Here is a 16,651-nt window from a genome sequence, read left to right as displayed (position 1 = left end):
TTTGCTGTTACTCTGTTTTCCTTTATAGTTACCTGATACTTTCACCTCACAGCTCTTAAGATTCATTCCTTCATCTTGACTTTAGATAACCTGATGAATATGTGCCTAGGCGATGATCTTTTTGTGATGAATTTCCTAGGTGTTCTTTGAGCTTCTTGATTTTGAATGTCTAGATCTTTAGCAAGGCTGGGGAAGTTTTCCTCAAGTATTCCCTCAAATATGTTTTCCAAACTTTCAGATTTCTCTTCTTCCTTGGGAACACCAGTTATTCTTACGTTTGGATGTTTAACATAGTCCTAAACTTTGTGGAGGCTTTGTTTTTTTTTTGAGATGGAGTCTTGCTCTGTAGTCCAGGTTGGAGTGCAATGGCACGATCTTGGCTCACTGCAACCTCTGCCTCCTGGGTTCAAGTGGTTCTTCTGTCTCAGCTTCCCGAATAGCTGGGATACAGGCATGCACCACCTTGCCCGGCTAATTTTTGTAGTTTTAGTACAGATGGGGTTTCACTATGTTGGCCAGGCTGGTCTCGAACTCCTGACCTCAGGTGATCTGCCTGCCTCCGCCTCCCAAAGTGTTAGGATTACAGGCATGAGCCACCATGCCCGGCTGGCTTTGTTCATTTGTTAAAATTCTTTTATCTTTGTCTTTGATGGATTGGGTTAATTAGAAAGCCTTGTCTTCAAGCTCTGAAGTTCTTTCTTCTGCGTGTTCGGTTCTATTGCTGAGACTTTCCAGTGCATTTTGCTTTTCTCTAAGTGTGTCCTTGATTTCCAGAAGTTGTGATTGTTTTTTGTTTATGCTATCTCTTTCACTGAAGATTTCTCCTTTCATATCCTGTATCATGTTTTGGTTTCTTTACATTGGACTTTACCTTTTTTTGGTGCCTCCTTGATTAGCTTAATAATTAACCTTCTGAATTCTTTTTCTGGGAATTTGGAAGTTTCATCTTGGTGTGGATCCAAGATGCTGGTGAGCTGGTGTGATCTTTGGGGCTGCTAAAGAACCTTGTTTTGTCATATTACCAGAATTGTTTTTCTGGTTTCTTCTCATTTGGGTAGACTATGTCAGAGGGAAGATCTGGGACTCCAGGGCTGCTGTTCAGATTCTTTTGTCCCACTAGGTGCTCCCTTTGTGTGGTTTTCTCCCTCCTCCCCTAGGAATAGGGCTTCCTGAGAGCCAAACTGCAGTGATTGTTTTTGCCCTTCTGAGTCTAGCTACTCAGTGGAGCTACCAGTCTCTGGGCTGGTACTAGGGAGTGTCTGCAAAGAGTCCTATGATGTGACCTGTCTTCAGGTCTTTCAGCTGTGGATACCAGCACCTGCTCCGGTGGAGGGAGCAGGGGAGTGCAGTGGACTCTGAAGGTCCTTGGTTGTGTTTTTGTTTAGTGCGCTGGTTTTGTGTGGTTGGCCTCCAGCCAGGAGGTGGTGTTTTCAGGAGTGCATCAGCTGCGGGTTGAATAGAGAGGAGGAAAACTTGCCCCAGGGTTATGTGGCTAAGTATTCCTCATTTTCTTTCTTTCTTTAATTTTTCTCTGCAATATTTTATAGTTTTCGATATACAGGTCTTTCACATCTTTTGTCAGACTTATCCCTAAGTATTTTATGCTACTGTTTTTGTGCTATTTTATGCTATTGTTAATAATATTGTTTTTAAATTCTAATGTTTATTCATTGCTAGTATATAGAAATACAATTGAAATTTGTATATTGATCTTATATCCTACAGTCTTGCTGAACTTACTATTAGTAAATTTTTGTGTGGATTTTCTATGAAGATGATCCTGGTGTCTGTGAATAAAGGCAATTTTACTTCTTCCTTTCCAATCTGGATTCCTTTCACTTATTTTTCTTGCCTGACTACATCAGCTAGAATTTCTTGTACAGTGTTGAAAAGAGATGGTGAGAGCCAACACCCTTGTCTTGTTCCTGATTTTAGGGGAAAAGCATTTCAGTCTTTCACCATTAAGTATGATGTTATCTGTAGGTTTTTTCATAGATGTCGTTTATCAGGTTGAGGAAGGTCTCTTCTGTTGTTAGTTGGCTGAGAGCTTTCTTTCTTTCTTTTTTTTTTTTTGTCAGGAACGGATGTTGGATGTCATCAAAGGCTTTTTCTATGTCTTCTGACATGACCATATGATTTTTCCTTTATAGTCTGTTAATATTGAGAATTCCAGTGATTGATTTTAGAATATCAGACAAACACTTCTTTGTGATCACTCGAGCTCCGTGTATTTCCGATACTAGCAACCAAGGATTTTGGATAAATACAATCTAGTTATTGAGATCTGATCATAGTTTCTCTGCCCAGCTTTATATTTCAAAGCTTAATTGATTTTGGAAGAAAGTTCTAGGCGACATATGTAAGAAAGGAGAGAAACCCATAAACTGCTGGTGATTTGGAAAGTGTTTCTTACCAAGTACTTGCTATGTGTCAAGTGGCTTAGGTGTTGGGTGCTAAATTACACACTCCCGAGATGTGTTGCCCAGACAGGGACTGTTGCAAAGAAATCCCAGGGTTATTTAAAGAACAAAGCCTTCCTTATCCCTTCCCTCTCTAGATAGCAGGGCACACTTTTACATCTGGACTTTTGTTGCTGTTATTATTGTTTTTAATCAAACCTACACAAACCTGGTGAATCGAAGTTACTTCAGAGAAGAGTGACAGTCAGTGAATCCAGAGAGAGATGGGTTTGATGCTTTCTTATCTGTGGCCACTTGACAGTTCATGGAGTGTTCAGAAATTTCTAATTTTATCAAATTGTTTTCTTTATTTAGTCATTTATTCAATAAACATAACCAAGTGTGTATAATGTGCCAGGACTCTCCTAGGCCCTTGTCTCTGTTTCTAAGAATTGTTTGAATTGCTGCATTACAAGTTCAAGCATAACTGGGAAGTAATCTAGCTCAACTCCTCATTTTACAGATGAGAAAACTGAGAATCTGACAAGGGAAAAACATTGCCCTAGACTCTGCAGTCAGAGAATCACTACAAGCACCACGTGATCCATTCACAGGTGAGTTGTACTTCCCTTTTTCTTCCCATTTCCCCCCTTAATGATAGAGGGCATGGCTCTGGTGTCCCAGGGTTTGAGTCAAATTCCTGTTCCACCAATGACCATCTGTGCAACCTTGATGAACACAATGCTTACTTCTGGTGCTATTGCCCTGAGTATAGAATGTGGTTAATAATCACACCTATGTCAAAGGGTTGTGGTGAGGCCACTGCTTCTTGCCTACTTCCTCCTGCTTCTAGCTTTCTGATGCATACATAGATGGCCACCATGTCCCACAGAGAAGGAAATAGGAACCATGCTCACGCATTAAATCCTTGTGGCCCAGTGGGAAGTTTTGTATCTTTGTTGACATTACATTTTTATCTATAAAGTGAGATTCTTCACGAGACATTTGTGAGACATAGTCAATATTTTAAGATTTTATAACTCTCAAAGATATAACTTATTGAGTCATCTTGGGCAAGTCATTAGCATTTCTCAGCTCACTTTTCCCACTTATTAGTGAGAGATAATAATTTTTTCCTGGCAGAATTATTGTAAGAATTAAATACTTATTTGTGTATGTTATGTTATACAAATGCCATCCTAGTTGTAAAAACAAAGATAATACATATATTAAAGGAAGAACCATTCTGGAATTTAAAAATATTTATTAATTTTTTAAAGTAATACATTCAATAGTTAAAGAAAATGATATAGAAGTTCCTAAAGTGTGAAATAATGACACCTTGCCCAAATCTCTCTACCCTAGACTCACTGCTGAAAGCAACCCTTTTAACTATTTCTGGTTTTAATTTTTCTGATCATTTTCTTCATACCATTAAAATTGTTCTTAATTTTTTTTATATGTCAAGACTAGATATGGCAAGTGATGTATTACAATGATGGATAAGGATTTACCTCACTTTTTATCACATTCCCATCGCAATATGAGACTTTTATTTCTTTTATTAATTACCTTTGTAAATTCAAAGTATACATGTGTGTCTTTACTTCTTATTTTATCAACTATAGGCAATATCTTTGTCTTCACTTTGGAACATGAGGGAACTTGCCCCCTATATGTTTCTTCATTTCTTTTTAACTTCCATCTCTTCTCCTTTGTTATCTACTATTTTACTTTGACATTGTTATGGATGACAACTTTTAAAATTGATTCTGCAGCCAGAATGATATATTCTGCTATTTCTTTTTGGTTGATTCTAAAAGTTGAAAATCATTGCACAGTGTTTACATTATGATTTTGATATAAATGTTATATAAATCTTTTCTGAAGCTAAGCATGTATCATGACTATATTTCCCTTTCTTGTGGGATATTTTGGCTCTTTTTTTCTTTCCTTCTGTCTTTTGTGTGTGTGTGTTTCTGTTTAGCTTCTGGACACTGGGACTTCCATTTCCTCTCTGATGGTGTCAACAACACAATGCAAGCACCACATTCATTGTTTCCTGGGGAAGCTAAACAGTTCCATTCCTGGACCTATACCATGGGCGGGTAGGGAGGCCACACACAGGGAACAACCAGCCATCTGGCTGCTCTTGCAGATGTACTTACCCTGCTCAGCCTACAGGTTGCTTTTGGGTGCCCTAAATTTTTTATGGCCACTTCCTGCACACCTCCATTAGATGAATGCTTTCATATAAATCTTTAATGTGCCTTAGAATTAATTTTAGTTTGTGTTATGACTCTGTAGTTGTTAGCTATTGCTGCATAACAAATTAGCCCGAAAGTTAGTGACTCAAAACACTAATAATAATTTATTTTCTCTTGTTTTTTTTAATGGTCTGGAATTCAGCCAGGGTGGACACAGTGGGAAGGGCTTGTCTCTACTCATGGTGTTTGGGACAGACTCAAAGGCTGGGGGCTGAAATCATCAGAAGGCCTGACTGAGGCTAGAGGATCTGCTTCTAAAATGACTCACTCACATGACAAGTTAGTTGGTTCTGGCAAGTTGGCCCCCTTTCCAAGAAGTGCCTCTCCACACATGAGCTTCTCTGCAGCGTTGCTTGAGTGTCCTCATGACATGGCTGGTGGTTCCCAAAAAAGCAAGTGATCCGAGAGCAACATTCAGGAATAAGTTCTATCCTTTTTATGACCTAGCCTCAGAACTCACAAAGCATCACTCCCAATACACCCTATTCATTATAAGCAAGTCAGTAATTCTAGCACACTTTCTAGGCAGAGGGATTAGGTACACCTGTTGAAGGGAAGCAGGTCATAATTAGAGGATATATTTTTCAACCACCATAGAATCTAACTTAGGTTTGTACAAGAATATAAACAGCTGTTCAATGCCACATATTGAATAGTCTATCATTACTATATCAGTTTGAGCCATGACTATTTGCTTTCACTAAGAATGTGCGTTATTACCATTGAAGACCTTCCAGTGGGACAAGATGTGAAAGCAGAAGACAGTGATATTGATGATCCTGGCCCTGTATAGGCCTAGGCTAATGTGTGTTTGTGTCTTAGTATTTGACAAAAAGTTTAAAAAGTAAAAAATAAACAATTTCAAAAATAGGAAAAAAGCTTATAGAATAAGGATATGAAGAATGAAAATATTTTTGTATAGCTGTACAATGTGTTTGTGTATTTAAGCTGTTATTAAAAGAGTCAAAAAATTTAAAAATTCACAAGGTAGAAAAGTTACAGTAAGCTAAAGTGAATATATTATTGAAGGAAAGAAAATTTTTAAAAATAAATTGAGTGTAGGCTTAGTGTACAGGGTTTTAAAGTCTACAGTAGTGTACAGTAATGGCCTAGGCCTTCATATTTACTCACCACTCACTTACTGACTCACCCAGAACAACTTCCAGTCCCGTAAGCTCCGAGCTTACGGTAAGTGCCCTAGACAGGTGCACCAGTTTCAATCTTTCATACCATATTTTTACTGTATCTTTTCTGTGTTTAGATACACAAATACTTACCATTGTGTTACAGTTGCCTACAGTGTTCAGTACCACACTGTACAGGTTTGTAGTCTAGAAGCACAGCCTACAGCCTGGGTGTGTAGCAGGCTGTGCCATTTAGGTTTGGGTGAGTACACTCTATATTGTTTGCACAATAATGCAATTGCCTAACGATGCATTTCTCAGAACGTCTCCTCATTGTTACGCAACAAAGGACTGTGAATGAGAGTTTATTTTGTTTTTCAGTCTGTACTGGCAGTGAATCATACATAGCTTAGTTTATCAGACAAGCTGCTTTTCTTGAGCAAAGAAAGAACTAGGAGAGAAACGGGGCTTTGGAACCCTGATGCGGCAATGCTGAAAGAGGAGAAATATCCCAAGGAAGGGAAAGGTGTGTTGCAGAACGATGAAAAATAGGCGGCTTCTCACAGCTGTTCTCAGGGGAGGAGGGGGTGGGATGCAGCTCCGGCCGTTGCCTGACACTAAGGGCCCTCATCCAGCCGATTGAGTTGTATGGGGACTGCCAGTGCTGTCTCCTCGTCAGATGCTGCTTCTGGTCTCCCCGCAGAAGATGCCACTGGGGTTGCCTTTTCAAGGATGGGGACATTTGAAGGCCCTGGACACTCAGCTCTGAGGCTGGCTGAGATCTCAGTAGCACCGCCCGGTGCAGGGCAGAGCCAAGCCCATGCGGGAAAGTAGGGCACACAAGCACTCCGGATGGGACCGGTAACAGCTAGACTGAAACGTCTGTATTTAAAGGGATAGTAGCTTGGACTTGTCTGCAGTATCCCCACAAGGGCCTGGCTGAGTGAGCAAGCATGGAGGGCCGCGGCGCTTTCTGGACAGTGGCCATTCCCAGAGCCAGGCAGGAAGGCCTCGGGAGGCTGGGGCTCCCGTTCCGGGTGCAGCGGACGCTGCCAGCGCCCTAGAACCCAGGAGGCAGCGCACAGGCCCCACAGAGAGTGGTTGGCAAGATTCACTCGGGGATTAGGATGCTGGCCAGATCGCGGAATTTGAGGCTGGAATCCAAGCTCAACAGGAAAGTAGTGAAATGCAAATGGGAAAAACAGGGCTCTGCAGCAGGGAGGGAGCTGGTGCCTGCGTTTCCCGCCAGCGCTGGTTCAGGAAGACAGGCCGCCCCTGCTGGAGGGGATGTGGCATCTCACCGGCTGCCGGGGAGCGGGGCTGGTGACTCCTGGAACCCGTGTGAAGAGGGTCTCAGAGGAGGCTGTGGTGGGATCCCCCGCTCACCCTTGTTCCTCTCACCGTTACCTCTCGATGCCTCGGGGCAAAGGCCTTCTTCCACCTAGAAACAGTTTGCACATGGGTCCTGGAACCCGGGCACACCAATCCCCAGCTAACAAAATCCCCGAGTTGGAGGATTTGAGAGGGTCAAGTTTGGCCCAAGAACCCGCAGTCCTCTTTGGCCTTCGGCCCTCTATTTCTAAGTGTGGGCTTCTGGCACCGCGGCTCTGGGCAGAGCCCATGCTGCTTTAGCGCTGGGTGGTTTCAATGACGACAACAATTATCACAGTGATGGTGACCTTCACCCCAACAGGACTGCTGTGTGTGAAGCACTCAAGAGAGCCCCTGCAACCAACCTGCCAGGAGTCAGCTCCTGAAAACAGGGTCGGAAAAGGTCACTGGCCATCAGAATCGAGCTGTTGGCAAAAAGCTGGAAAGGTTAGGAGCTTTGTCTATTTCAAGGGCAACAAATTGCTTTGACCCTGAGGACCCTGAAGACGAGTTTCCCTCACTGCAGCTCTCAAGACAACAGGGATCAGATTCAGAAAGACACTGCCCCTGTAAGGCTCTTGTTTGTCTTGTTTCTAATTCCTGCCCTCTGCCCCCAAATCTCAGTCCTCTATCTGTGAAACGGAATTCAGCCTTGCCTGTCCACAAAATTAAGACAAGGAATCTCGTGTGTGTTAAGATGAAACAAGATCTTAGCAAAGGAGTAATGATTTCTTTCTTAAAACATTTTTTACTGTAGTAAAATGTACTATAACATAAAACTACCATTTCAATCATTTGTAAGTTCAGTGGCATTGAGTACATTCACATTGTCGGGCAGCTGTCAGAGGTGTTCGAACCAGAGCGACTCCATCTTGAACAGGGGCTGGGCAAAATGAGGCTGAGACCTGCTGGGCTGCATTCCCAGGAGGTTGGGCATTGTTAGTCACAAGATGAGTCATTGGCTGCCAGGGAGGCAGGTTGGTTACCCCAGGAACCAATGAATTGCATCTCAGAGGAGGTTTCGCCAGATACAGGTCACAAAGGCCCTGCTGATAAAACAAGATGCGGTAAAGAAGCTGGCCAAAACCTACCAAAATCAAGATGGTGACAAAAGCAACCTCTGCTCGTCCTCACTGCTCATTATACACTAATTATAATGTATTAGCATGGCAAAAGACACACCCACTAGTGCCATGACAGCTTACAAATGCCATGACAATGTCTGGAAGTCACTCAATATGGTCTAAAAAGGGAAGGAACCCTCAGTTCTGGAAACTCCCCATCCTTTTCCAGAAAACTCATGAATAATACACTCTTTGCTTATCACATAATCAAAAAATAACCATAACTATACCAAAGTAAAGGAATAAATAACTGAAGTAAGGCTACTTTTATCCAAAGGAATAAATTTACCAAAGTAAAATAACCAAAGTAAAGGAATAAAAGGGTGGCTACTCTGTAGGCAGAGCCCATGCTGCTGTTCTGCCTATGGAGTAGCCACTCTTTTATTCCTTTACTTTTCTTAATAAATGTGCTTCATTTGACTCTGTTGGCCCACTCTTGAATTCCTTCCTTCATGTAGCCAAGAACCCATGTAGCCTCCCAGGCTGAACCCCAGTTTCAGGGTTCATCCTGTGACACAAGCATCACCACCATCTATTTCCAGAACTTTTTCATCATCCCCAAAAAACTCTGGACTAATTAAACACTAACTCCCTATTCCCCCTTCCCCTCAACCCCTGGCAACCACCACTCTCCTTTTTGTCTCCATAAATTCGACTACTCCAGGTACCTCACAGAAGTGGAATCTTACAGTATGTGTCCCTTGTGACTGGTTTATTTCACCTAGAATAATGTTTTAAGGTTCATCTATGGTGTGGCATGTGTCAGAATTTCCTTCCTTTTTAAGGCTGAATAATACTCTATTGAATGAATAGATCACATTTTGCTTATCCACTCTTCTGTTGATGGACTCCTGGGTTGCTTCCACTCCTTGGCTATTGTGAATAATGCTGCTATGAATAGGAGTATGCAAATACCTGTTTGAGTCCCCACTTTCAAAGCTTTGGGGTATATATCCAGAAATGGAATTGCTGGATCATACTGTTTTCCACAGTGACTGTACCATTTTACATTGCCACAAAATTATTTCTTTCTATCTTCCTTCCCCCACTAGATAGAAGACAGAGAAGTTACTTTTTCATTTCTAAATCCCAAGCACCAGGAACAGTGTCTAGTTCATAACAGAGCTCTATAGAGAACTGTGGGGAAAAAACTGCAATTTATATGCTGCTGCCTCTTCATTTGGCATCTCAGTCCGTGGCACACAGAAAGTAGGCACTGAAGAAGGGTTGAAGGACCTAATGAGTACATAAATGAATCAGTTACCATTGCTTTTTCCTTGGCCTAGACTGAGGACAGACATTTTTGTAAATTAAGCTACTTAGTTAAATGTAGACCTCTGGCCACTTTTGCTCATCCAGAAGATTCACTTTAATGCCACTTCAAAGATACTGTTTTCTGTAAATCAGATCATAATTGTGATGAGAATGATGTAGGGATGTGTCCTGGACTCTCCCCATCCCCTACCTCACAGCCTAATGTATAATGCACATTTTATTCAGGACCATTTTGGGATATGCTGGATGTATAGGATCTGTTCCAGAACACAGGATAATGGGACTCTTTTCTGGGGATGGTGTGGTTCCATCATTAGATAGCAGGTGTGTCATCTGCAGGTACTGGTCTCACTATTCAACCACTGGTTGAAAGATGGGTTCAAGATCAACTCTTTGAAATGTCACAGTATTACTTTGACAAATGCTTTTTTGATATTTCTCAACTAATTAACTTTGAAAAGTTCAACATGAAGTTGAATTGCCTAAACTCATACATTGTCTGGGCACCGAGATGCAATTTTTAGGGCTGTGTGGGCATCAGTGATGCCTGTTTTCAATACATTGTAGCTATGCTCAGTGTCATGGGCCTTGTAGGGCTGACCTCTTTTTGTCCAAGCATTGAAGCCAATCTAAAACTCTTTTCCAAAAAGAAAATGTTTTCTTTGCTAATAAGTCACCATCAGCTACAGCAGAGGCAACTGTTTGGGCTTCACAATTTGTGGAAGCACATGCCAGCCTTGCTCTGTTTTGTGCTTGTTCACAGTATATGGCTTTGGCCTTGTTCAGCATCAGGGAGTAGCTGTTCCTTGGGTCATGCATGGAGTTGGATTTAACCCTAGCTTTCAGCTGGCCAGTCCTCATCAAGAGCTTGGGCAGGAGAAATAGTACTCTGGTGAATAGTCTGAAGACATTAGATCATAGATGACCTTGGCTGCAAGCAACTAAACCCAGACCACAACAGTTTATCCAAATAGGGTTAACCAAACAAGTACAACGTGTACCCAAATGATATCAGTGTCCCATGATCCTTCCATCATCCACTGGATGATTTCTTTTTTCAAAGTCAAACAAAAACAAAGGCAGACTTGAAACATTCTCATCCATCCTTGAAACTGGATCACATTCCATGGTCTCGCTCTTTGAAGTGGTCAACTGAACAGCTGGACGCATGGTCTGGAGCTGGGAGGAGGAGTGCCTTAGTCCTGCTGCTATGTTCCTGCTTAGTTCCTGCTGCTATGACAAAATAGCTTAGACCTGGTAATTTATGAAAAATAGACATTTATTTCTCATGGTTCTGGTGGCTGGGAAGTCCAGGGTCAAGGCGCCAGCAGATTCAGTGTCTGCTGAGCTCCCTGTGTCCAAGATGGCACCTTGTTGCTGCATCCTCTGAAGAGGACAGATGCTGTGTCCTCATATGGCAGAAGAGATGCAGGGCAAAAGGGCCAAGAAGCCCTCTTGAGCCTCTTTAATGAGGGCATTAACTCCATTCATGAGGGCAGAGCCCTCATGACTTTGGGCCTTAACCCAAAAGGTTCCACCTCTTAATACCAGCACAATGAGGTAAGTTTCACCATGAATTTTGGAGGGACATAAACATTCAAACCGTGGCAATGAGTCTGGACTAGGGGATGTCTCTGTAAAGTGAGTGCTTGTCCGCTGCCAAGAGAAAGGGATGAGATGAGGAATGCGAAGCTGAGAAGGGGAGGGTTGGAGATCATCACTGCATTGAGAGAAAGGGGCGTAGCAATGGTAGGCATGGCGACGGCTCAACTGAAGAAGGTGATTGCAGATTTCCCTGTTGCATGCTTGGCTCCAGTGGTGTTCAGAGCTCAACCACATGCTCAGGGAGAGTAGAGAGTTGAGTTTACCCAGGCCTGTAGTTCCGCCTGACAACTGCAGTGAAAAGGCATAGGGGAGGGTGCTGAGCATATTGGCAAGAGTGTTTTCAGAGTCATCGGCCTGGAATGCAAGCTGGATGTGGAGGCAAGTGAAGAGAGGCTGGTGGGTTGGGAGATGCAGACTAAGAGACCTTCTGAGGTAGGAGCATTTGGAAGGGCATGCTGGGAGGAAAAGAAGCCCTGGTCCGAGGTGGATGTTCAAGTTTTGGAAGGTGGAACAGCTAGGGGTGATGACAAGGTGTAGGGTGTGACTTTGAGAGTGGACAGTTGGGGCAGCATAGCACAGAAGGTCACTGAAGGAGGAAATTGAGGAGCCCAGAGCCCAGGGTAGGGGATGGGAGTTGTCTATATGTGTGTCTGTTAGGGGTCGAGTTTGGCTGCATATAACAGACAACCCAAATAGCAACAGCTTAAAAGAGACAAGAGTATAATTTCTTCCGATACAGCAAAAAGTACAGAAGTAGACAGCTCAGGTCTGGCATGGTGACTCCAAGATGTCATCAGCAACACAGAGTGCATTGATCTTTTTGCTTCCCAGGGGTATGGCACTCTTCCTCATGCTTACCAGATGGCTGCTGGAATTCCAGGAATCACATGCCAATTCTAGGCAGGAGCAAAGAGGAAGAGACACAGTGAAAAGGGGTATACAGCGGCAGAAGGATCTCCTTCTATCACAGTGGCGAGAACTGTGACAAGTGACCATCCTTAGGGGAAAAAAGATGCTGAGAAATGTAGAATTTTGTTGCCACCTTACATTTTCAAAGGAGTTCCATTCGTAAGTACAGAACGCTCAGAGAAGAGGCAGCAGATCTAGGCTATGGAGCAGCAGCTCCTAAGGGCACAGTGGGAAGGTTTCAAGACCGAGCAGGATCTGGGATTTGGGTAGGGGAAGGCAGTTCACAGTATTGTGGAGGAAATGCTGTGAAAGAGAAAGTGGAAGGCATGGAGGCTTAAACTTTTTAATATGACTGGCGAATACAAGGATGAAGGGCAAAGGGAATTCAGATTCATGGTGGTCAGATTAAGACCTTTAGCAGATCTGTCTCCCAGCCCCACACACCCACTTCCAGGTTCTGCTTTTTACTGAAGCTCAAAGTCTGCAACCTTCGTTCTCTGACTCCCTTACATTTTCTTAGGCTTCTTGCTAGCTTCTGCCAAAAAGAGGCCCTGGCAGGAGATTAGATGGCAGAGGGCAGAGGTAAGGATTCCATGCAACAGGTGCTGGAAGTTGCTGGTGTGGCAATGAGAACTGGGCCCCGGTCAAGGGAGCACTACTTTGGTAGATCCAGAATCAACCACGATAACCATGACAGTGTCTTCAACAGTGCAGCAGTAGACACAGGCCCCTGGTGCTGGAATCCAATCCAGGGACTGGAGCAGCATGGAGTCACCGAACACCATCTTGCCTTCATGTCACTTTTCCGTTTCTTCTTTCTCTCTCTTACTCCACCAGCTACCTGTGGAGATGTTTAACCTTTTATCTGCAGCTGTCTGCTTAGGAACAAAAGAAAAGGCAGCTTATTGCATGACTCAGCTTTCAGCTTGATTTTTTTCTTTTGGCAGAGTGAATTGGGGTCCCAGGTTTTTATTTTCCTTTTGTAGTACCTTTCCTCAACATGCAATTTAATACAAAAAGAACAATAAACCTTAACTAAGTTTGGTGTGTATTATTCCAGACTTTTCTCTTTGATTTTATGTACATTTATCTGAATCCATGCAGATTATTTCATATGTGTCTGTGTGTTTATATACATTTTTTTTTGGTGTGCATCATTCTGCAACTTGATTTTTTTAAAAATTTGATAACTGATCTTGGAGATCTGTCCGTGTTGTTACATATATGAGATTTTTGTATTTCTTTTAATTAATGGTGTTCAAGTAGCCATTTATGTAATGACGAACATTCAGGTTTTTGCAATTTTTTGCTCTTAATAAGGTGCCCTGGTGAACAAACATTCTTGTACGTGTGCCAGAGTTTCTCTGGAGTAATTAACCAGCGTGGAATTACAGAGTTGTAGAATGTGTGCATTTTTAGTTTTACTAAAACTAAAGTAAAACTTTAATTTTACAGTTTGCCCAATTGTTCCTCAGAGTGGCTGTGCCAATTTATACTCCCAACCAAGGGTAGCAGAGTGTCCTCTCTAATTCTTGATTTTTCTAAGCTCTTTAATTTTGGTTAGTTGGGAGATAAAATAGTATCTTTCTGTTTTAGTTTTCATATCCCTATGGACTAATTTTAGCATTTGTGCATCATCTGATAGGTTGGTGATGGCTACTTCAGGCTGACTTGTGCTTGTGAGGTGGTGTGGCTCCACGGTTTTCAGAGGCAGGACTTAGAAATGGCTTTTTGACAAAGAGATTCACTAAGAAGCTTACTGTGATATCTTTAAAAAAAATAATACTTTGTGAGTACATAGTAGGTGTATATGTTTATAAAATGTATATACATGAATTTTTTTGATATGGCCATACAATGAGTAATAATCCCATCAGGGTAAATGAGGTATCCATCACCTCAATCACCAGGGTTTCTTGTGCTGCCAGAAAATGGTGCTGAGCTGTCAGTCGTCTGAGGCTGTTGACCTGGACAGAGGCAAGGAGGAGAAACACAGCCCCAGGCCTGGCCAAGAGCAGGACCTGTGTAGATGCCCCCAGAACTGCAGGTGCCAAGCGGTGAGTGGCAGCCCTTTTTGTGGCAGGCCTCTGTGGAGGGCCACTGCTCAGCCTTGGGGTTCATTATATTTCGGGGAAGCTGGACAGTGTTATAGATTCCTTCAGATGATATGTAATCCTGTGATGAATTTAGATTCCGAGGCTTCAAGCAGCATCCGGTGGGGAACTATAACCTTTCTGCTATGATAAAATGGAAAAGGGCAGGACAGGGAAGGGAAGGGAAACCTAAGATTGGTTGTGCTTACACTTCAGTTAATTGTTTTTGTTTTGTTTTGTTTTGTTTGGAGATGGAGTCTTGCTCTGTTGCCCAGGCTGGAGTGCAGTGGCACATTCTCGGCTCACTGCAACCTCTGTTCCCCGGGGTTCAAGCGATTCTTCTGCCTTAGCCTCCCGAGTAGCTGGGACTACAGGTGTGCACCATCACGCCTGGCTAATTTTTGTATTTTTAGTAGAGACAGGGTTTCACCATATTGGCCAGGCTAGTCTCGAACCCCTGACTTCGTGACCCGCTCGCCTCGGCCTCCCAAAGTGCTGGGATTACAGGCATGAGCCTCTACAAGATGCTATTCAGCAAGCTAATGGAGTCACCTTCCCTGCAGACCTCAGTTATATTGTGGCAGGAAAGGATCAACTCATTCTGTTTCTGGGAGACTCACGTTCAAGTCCAGGCTTTGGGACTTTGTGCCTCAGTTTCCTAACCTGTAACACTGAGTCCTGCTTCCCTCGGGGTGGGGGGGATCCTGCTGTTAATAAGAAGCACCAAGCCAGAAATCAGGGCCACAAATTCTAGCCTTTGCTCCAGCAGGAACTCTCTGGGTAACTTAAGCGTTTTTCCTTAAGCTCTCTCTCTTCCTCAGTTTTTCAATCTGTAAGAGGGTGTGAGCATGCCTGTTGCACTGGCTCCTGTGGGATTAAAGAAGACAGGAGGTGTGAGGAGTTTGGATAAACGCCGCGGATATAGCCTTCAGGTGCAAACTCAGGTGTGCAGGAAAGTGGACTGGGAGTCTTTCCAGCCACAAACAACCAAAACCTAACTTTAGATGTAAAGAGTATATGCAGTTTTGGATGAAACCGCTTGGTCGGGGCAATTTCCGGCCTATCTTCCCGGGAAACTGGGCAGCAGGCTGAGAGATTTCCAAAATGAGGACAAGCTCTGAAGACCAGCCCTGCATCCTCCAGCTCTTCCAGGGTCGCACGGCTCCGGTCGGCTCCCGCGCGCCACCTGGTGCCGCGTCCCCGCCACTGCCCAGAAACCACGTGTAAGAAAGCGCTGACAACCTAACTACGCACTGTGGTTTCGACCCATCGCAACCAGTAGGGAAGGAGGAGGCGGGGCGGAGGAAAGCGAGGGCCCAATCCCCTCCCGCTTTCCGAGGGGAAGGCGGGGCTTGGGCTTTACCACGTTGGGTTTGTCCGCAGCGCTAATTACTTTTTCCAAAGGCTGGAGGGCTTCACTCCGGCTGGCGCCGCCGCCTAGCGCGCTCCTGCTTCGCCGCCACGGTCCGGGGGCTGCCGGTCCCGGGTACCATGTGTGACGGCGCCCTGCTGCCTCCGCTCGTCCTGCCCGTGCTGCTGCTGCTGGTTTGGGGACCGGACCCGGGCACAGGTAGCGCCCCCTCCCACAGCCCTCTTCACCCCGCGTCCTGCGCCTACCTTCCCTCTGCGTCCTCGCGGCGTCCTGGCGGCCCGGGGGCGGCGGCGGGACCGCTGACTGCGCCCGAGCGGAGGAGGCGCGGGCCGCTGCCGGAGTACGGGAATCGGGTGGCTCCGTGGCCGGCGCGCCGCCGCCGGGTCTGCGCTCGCCGATGCGCGGCGCCGTTCCGGGAGGTGCTCGGGCGGCTGCGCCGGAGACCGTCCCCGGGTGGCGCGGGCCAGCGTGGAGGTGCCGGGCGAGGGAAGGGAAGGCAGCGCCCGCTCCGGGTCGCGCTGTCCCCGCGCTGGCGCGGCCGGCGGCTGGCGGCCAGCGGGAGGGCGGGCGTCCGGGCGGGCCCCGCCGCGCTGACGCGTCTCCTCTCTCCCCGCAGCTGTCGGCGACGCGGCGGCCGAAGTGGAGGTGGTGCTCCCGTGGCGGGTGCGCCCCGACGACGTGCACCTGCCGCCGCTGCCCGCAGCCCCCGGGCCCCGACGGCGGCGACGCCCCCGCACGCCCCCAGCTGCCCCGCGCGCCCGGCCGGGAGAGCGCGCCCTGCTGCTGCACCTGCCGGCCTTCGGGCGCGACCTGTACCTTCAGCTGCGCCGCGACCTGCGCTTCCTGTCCCGAGGCTTCGAGGTGGAGGAGGCGGGCGCGGCCGGGCGCCGCGGCCGCCCCGCCGAGCTGTGCTTCTACTCGGGCCGTGTGCTCGGCCACCCCGGCTCCCTCGTCTCGCTCAGCGCCTGCGGCGCCGCCGGCGGCCTGGTACTGCCCGCGCCATCTCCGGGTCGGCCCGTCTGGTCTGTTGCGGCGCAGAGTGGTCGCCGTGGAGGGTGGGGGTGGGGCGCCTCTGCTGGAAGTCCAGCCTCCAGGGGAACCGGAGGGAACCC

At 45.7% G+C, this 16,651-nt stretch overlaps 1 protein-coding gene and 1 pseudogene across 3 annotated transcripts in view; both read left to right on the top strand.

Annotated features, from left to right (window-relative positions):
• Nucleotides 1-6,550: 6,550 nt before the first annotated feature.
• LOC100448008 (uncharacterized) lies at nucleotides 6,551-13,106 on the top strand (annotated as a pseudogene).
• A 2,425-nt stretch (nucleotides 13,107-15,531) lies between these two features.
• The window catches only part of ADAMTS17 (ADAM metallopeptidase with thrombospondin type 1 motif 17), a 367,718-nt gene continuing 366,598 nt past the window's right edge, over nucleotides 15,532-16,651 (top strand). The window contains exons 1-2 of one of the 3 annotated variants that reach the window (XM_063716750.1): nucleotides 15,532-15,737; nucleotides 16,156-16,526. In XM_063716750.1, the coding sequence (XP_063572820.1) occupies nucleotides 15,659-15,737; nucleotides 16,156-16,526 (450 nt within the window). In that variant the 5' untranslated portion in view covers nucleotides 15,532-15,658. The remainder of the gene's footprint in view (nucleotides 15,738-16,155; nucleotides 16,527-16,651) is intronic. The other 2 variants (XM_024232909.3, XM_063716751.1) reach the window with 2 other exon arrangements.

This window comes from Pongo abelii, chromosome 16, assembly GCF_028885655.2.
Source record: "Pongo abelii isolate AG06213 chromosome 16, NHGRI_mPonAbe1-v2.0_pri, whole genome shotgun sequence".
NCBI lineage: Eukaryota > Metazoa > Chordata > Mammalia > Primates > Hominidae > Pongo > Pongo abelii.
The sequence above is the reverse complement of the archived record's forward strand: the minus strand, read 5'-3'. Positions and strand labels throughout refer to the sequence as shown.